This window comes from Bison bison, unplaced genomic scaffold (assembly GCF_000754665.1).
Source record: "Bison bison bison isolate TAMUID 2011002044 unplaced genomic scaffold, Bison_UMD1.0 scf7180017864080, whole genome shotgun sequence".
Lineage (NCBI taxonomy): Eukaryota > Metazoa > Chordata > Mammalia > Artiodactyla > Bovidae > Bison > Bison bison.
The window spans coordinates 4,153,010-4,157,689 of record NW_011494652.1 but is presented as its reverse complement, the minus strand read 5'-3'; the positions used below and the strand labels follow the sequence as shown (position 1 = coordinate 4,157,689).

The window sequence follows — 4,680 nt, the reverse complement described above, 5'->3', positions numbered from 1 at the left end:
CCACAACTTCTACTCTTACAGGTGCTGGTCATTTTCTCTAGAAGCTCTCCTGCCTGGAATTTTGATTGAATTCTCAAACTCATCGCGCCACCCCCACCTTGACCCCTGTGGTCACTGCCAGTGGCGTGCTGCACCTCTCTGCCAGACTGTGGCAACCCCCCCTCCCCCCGCCAAGGACCAGACACCCTGGTTTTGCACATAGCACTTAAACGTGAAATGGCAGGTGTCCCATGCTTTGCTTCGACTTTGAGCAGTGCCTCCCTGAGCTGCAGATTTGGTCCTCATCTGGGCGGCGAGGCAGAGGGCAGGATTACAACCTCCCTCACAGCCCTGCCACTCAGGTTGTGTTGCCAGCTTTACCATAACTCTGCTCCCTGGGATGCCAGCAGCACGGAGCAGAGCTTTGTGATGTCTGCAGCCCAGACTCTGAGGTGTGGGCTTTCCTGAGGCCCTCCACCCTGACCTCCGAGGACAGAAGTGCTCTGACCACCCATTCCGTATGGTTTAATGTTGGAGGGAAGAGAAAGGTAAAGCAGGGTTTGGAGGAGTTGCCCCCAGGGCAGAGGGGGCAGCTTGGAGATAGGGGGTCCAGTTCCAAGCCTGGCACCACCTCAGCCTGGTAACTCTGGGCAGGTCGCTTTCCTCTCTGGGCTTCCACCTGCCCTGCTCTCCTGGTCAAGGGAGGTGTGTGTGGGGGGGGGGGTCTCTGCAGAAGTAAGGCTGAAGAGAGTGGGCCCCAGGGTAAGAGGACTCTGTCCACAGGGCCCCCACCGTCACTGTGGGTCCTGGCCAGGCCCCAGGCACATTGCAGTGGGGGCGAGGAGCCCCAGCCCCGCTGGGAGGGGCAGGCCTCCCTGGTCCCTGTCGGCCTGGATACTGGGGAGGGGGTATGGTGTTGGTCGGGCCCTTGGTTGGACAGGGCTTGAGGCTCCAGGGTACAGGCCCTGGTAGGTGAGGGGCGGGTAGGTGGCTGGGGCCAGCAGTGCCTCAGGGCGGGCCAGCAGCTGATGGTGGAGCCTGGCGGGGATCCTGGAGGTGAAGGCTTTGTTGGGGTCTAAGGGGGGAGGGCGTGGTCTGAGTGGACCCCAGGCCTCCCCTCACGCCTTCAGCCCACTGGTCTAAGAGCCTGCTGCTCTCCTTTCTCAAGTTGCCCAGCGCTTAGCCTCTGTGCTTGCTCTTGCCTCTGCCTGGAATTTCTTTCCCTCCTCCTCCCTCCTTCTTGGTCCTCCAAGGCCCAGCTCAGGAACCGCCTCCTCCAGGAAGTCTACCAGACCTCCACCCTCACCCCCTACCACCCCTGCTCTCCACAACTAGTCCCTACCCAACTGTTCTCCCTGCCCTGGGTCCAAAATTGTCTCAGACATTTCTGCTTCCCCTCTCTGTCCACACAGATGCCTGGTGAGCTTGCTGAGCAGTCTACAGCTCCTTCCTCAGGGCCCTGTGGCCCTGTCCCCTCCCTTCCTTCCCACTCAGCGGGCTCCAGTCCCACAGTGTCTGTGGGCCTGGGGGCTGACCTTTCTCCCGCTCAGTGGAGCCTTTCAGCAGGCGGGGGCTGAGGCTGCTGCGACTCCGGGTCGGGACGCTGAGCAGGGGCCGTGGAGATATAGGCCTGGAGGTGGGGCAAGCAGGAATGGGGGCAGAGGTCATGGTGGGGAGCCCAGGGCAAGGGTCATGGTCTGAGTCAGGCAGTGGGACCCCAGGACAAGCCAGTGGCTGTGAGCCTGAAGGAAGGGTCAGGAGCTGAGACCTTAATAGATGCCTAGGGATAGAAATGGGGTGAGAGGATGGGGCCAGACGGTACCAGGAGTCTGGGTCACTCTCCCGAAAGCCCTTGGCAAAAGGATTGCTGGCAATTTTCAGCTGGGTGATCTGCAGAGGAGAGAGTGTAGTTAGAGGTCAGCCTTGAGTTGGGGAGAGGCTGTGGGGCCCCAGGCTAGCCACCCTCTCCTCCCTGGATCCCCGCAATCTGGAGGCCCTGGGCCTCTCAGTCCAGGAACCACAGAGACAGTGGGCGTGAAGGCAGGGGAATGACTGTGGGCTGATGCCCATGGAGTCCCAGAAGGAGAGATGAGCAGGGCTCTGTGCGCCTGTCGGGCCTAAGAACCTGGTACTTCAGTTTCTCCCACGTGATGGACTAGGGGAGTCAGGTCGGGAACTGTGGCCTGACGCACCCGGTGGTTCTGATACGCCGTCACGGCCGTGAACTGGGTCTCCGCGAAGATGAAGGACTTGAAGTTCTCCTGGGCGTAGCGCTCGCTGTCTTTGCGCGGGTCCACGAAGACCACGTGGAAACGCGGCTGGTAGCGGTGCATGGAGTTGAGGATGATCTGTGGGGCGGGCAGGCGGCGGCAGCCAGCCTTCACTGAGGCTGACGCCCTTCCTCCAGGGCCCCCCACCCCCGCCCCGTCTCATAACTGCTGGTGCCGCGTGTGAGGTTGCGAGTCTGCGGTTCTGAGTCAAAGGCCCCTTTGTGTCTGAGCTTTCAGGAGGCTTGGCCTCTCTCACTCCCACATCCCAGCCATCACAGGATGGTTTGGGATCTGACCACCTCTCCTCCCCCGTGGCCTCCACGCCGCCCAGCCACCACCATCTTCCTCCTGGATCTGCAGCCACCTCCCAGCTGCCCCCCCTGCCTCTACTTGGTGCCTCTGCCTATTCTCTGCCTATTTTCCACATAGCGGCCCTCACGAGCTGCAGCTCAGAACCACCCCCCATCCGTGTCTCCCACCCCACACAGAGTAAAGATCTGAATCCTCTCCACAGCCAGCTGGTCCTGCAGATCAGCGCAGGCCGCCCCTAGTATCTCTTCCCCTCCCGCTGCCGCTTCTCGCTCCACTCCAGCCACACGGAGCCTCCTTGCAGGTCCTCTGACTCCCCAGTGTCCTCCTGCCTCAGGGCCTTTGCACTCGCTGGCTCCTCTGCCTGCCATAGCTCCCTCTTCTATATACACAGGCTCCCTCCTCCACTCCATCAGACTTCTCTTCAAATAGCCTCAGTTGCCACCTCTGTCTGAGACCCCTTCCCTGTTTCCTTTTTCTCCTGACATCAGCCTGATCTTTGCCTTGGACAAAGTGTCAACAATGCTATGTTCTTGCGTTTGTGGTGGGCCTGGGCAGTTCCCTCTGCTGTCTGACCCCCTGGCCAGGTGGAATTGGGCATCAAAGCCCCAGCCGGTTCTGGCCCCAGGCTTCATCACACTCAGGCCCCAGTGTCCCCTGTCCTGGCCCAACCCCTCCCCACGGTGGCCCGGGCCTCACGTGGCCGTTTTCATCCAGCAGGTTGTTGGTCAGCTTGAGCTTGTCAAAGGACACAATCTGACGCATCCACTGCGCGCCCTTGGCCGGTGAGTCGGGGTGGAAGTGCACGCGGCCGGGCGTGGCCGGGTCCGCCTTGCCCGCCACCAGCCAGGCAGAGCTGTGGAAGGCATACCTGGGGACGGAGCGAGGTGGCGAGGGCGCCCTGACTGCACCCCAGGGCGCCTACCTCGTCTCTCTGCTGCCCCCACCTGGAGCCAAGACTGACGGGGGTCAACATGTCCCCTACTGCCCACGTGCTGGCCCATATGCACAAGAGGAACCAGAGGCTCCAGAAGGGTGTCCGGTCTGGGGTCCCCGCAGTCACGCCTGCTGCCCCGGGCTAGCCCCCTCCATCCCTGCCTGGCAGGGATAGACCCCCTGACATGGCTCCGACTGGCCCCTATTCACCCAGGGAGCGGGTGGGCTTCTGCTTCCCCGTCTCAGTGCCTGAAGTCTAAGCTGCAAGCCCCAGACCTGTATCTCTTGTCGTCCAAAGGCACGAAATCCATGAGCAGGGCGTAGTCAGCCAGCGAGTCCATGCCCAGTATCTTCACCTGGAAGGTGGGGAACATCCTCCTGCGGGAGGGGGTGCTCAGCAGCCCCGGCATGGTTCCAGCCTGTCCCCCCTCCCACCACCCCCTCACGCCCCTGTGCTCATACCTGCCTGCCTTGGTGACGATCATCTCTGTGCCCAGCTGGTTGAACTCTTCCCACAGAGCCTTCATCTCCAGCTGAACCGTCACACTGGACACACGTGGGTTCTTGGGGCCCTGCTCAGTGGGCTCAGCCACCGCTGGGGCCCCTGTGGAACTGGTGGAAGGGCCTGATGGTAACATGGAGTCTGGCTGGGGCTTCCAGCTGGAGCTGGTCGTGGGCAGTGTGTAGGTCTCTGAGGGGGCAAATACCCCAAGGCTAGCAGAGAGGAAGGCTGGGGAGAGAGGACAGGATGTGGGCCTTTGGCCTCTGTTCTCCTCACCCCCCGCCACTCCACCTGGCCAGCCTTCATCTTTCAGGCTGCACTAAGATGCCTCTTCTTCCAGGAAGCCCTCCCTGATTGCCAGGCCTATGTTCCCATAGTATCCCTAACTCAGCATCACTTCATGAGGTAAATGTTCACTTAAAGCTCCTGGAGGCCAGAGACAGGACCTGTCTGGCTTCCCAGGGAATCTTTGTGCCATCAGGAGGCTGTGTGGCCTTGAGCAAATTATTTCACCTCCTGGAACCTCAGTTTCCACATCTGTCCCAAGGAGTTCTTAAATCTGTCTTATTGAGCTGACGTGAGGATTCATGAAGACACACACAGGGCCTGACACGCAGTAGGCCCTTCAGAAAGGACCTTGTTATGGATGATGGTACAGGTGGGGTTGGGGGGGGGGTGGGGGTT

At 61.0% G+C, this 4,680-nt stretch overlaps 1 protein-coding gene across 1 annotated transcript in view; it reads right to left on the bottom strand.

The window, feature by feature from the left end:
- Positions 1-773: 773 nt before the first annotated feature.
- The window catches only part of TBX10 (T-box 10), a 6,522-nt gene continuing 2,615 nt past the window's right edge, over positions 774-4,680 (bottom strand). Inside the window, exons 2-8 of the mRNA XM_010837825.1 lie at positions 3,957-4,224; positions 3,771-3,872; positions 3,258-3,429; positions 2,172-2,327; positions 1,802-1,869; positions 1,515-1,609; positions 774-1,054 (exon numbers count right to left, since the gene is read on the bottom strand). Coding sequence (XP_010836127.1) covers positions 774-1,054; positions 1,515-1,609; positions 1,802-1,869; positions 2,172-2,327; positions 3,258-3,429; positions 3,771-3,872; positions 3,957-4,224 — 1,142 coding nt within the window. The remainder of the gene's footprint in view (positions 1,055-1,514; positions 1,610-1,801; positions 1,870-2,171; positions 2,328-3,257; positions 3,430-3,770; positions 3,873-3,956; positions 4,225-4,680) is intronic.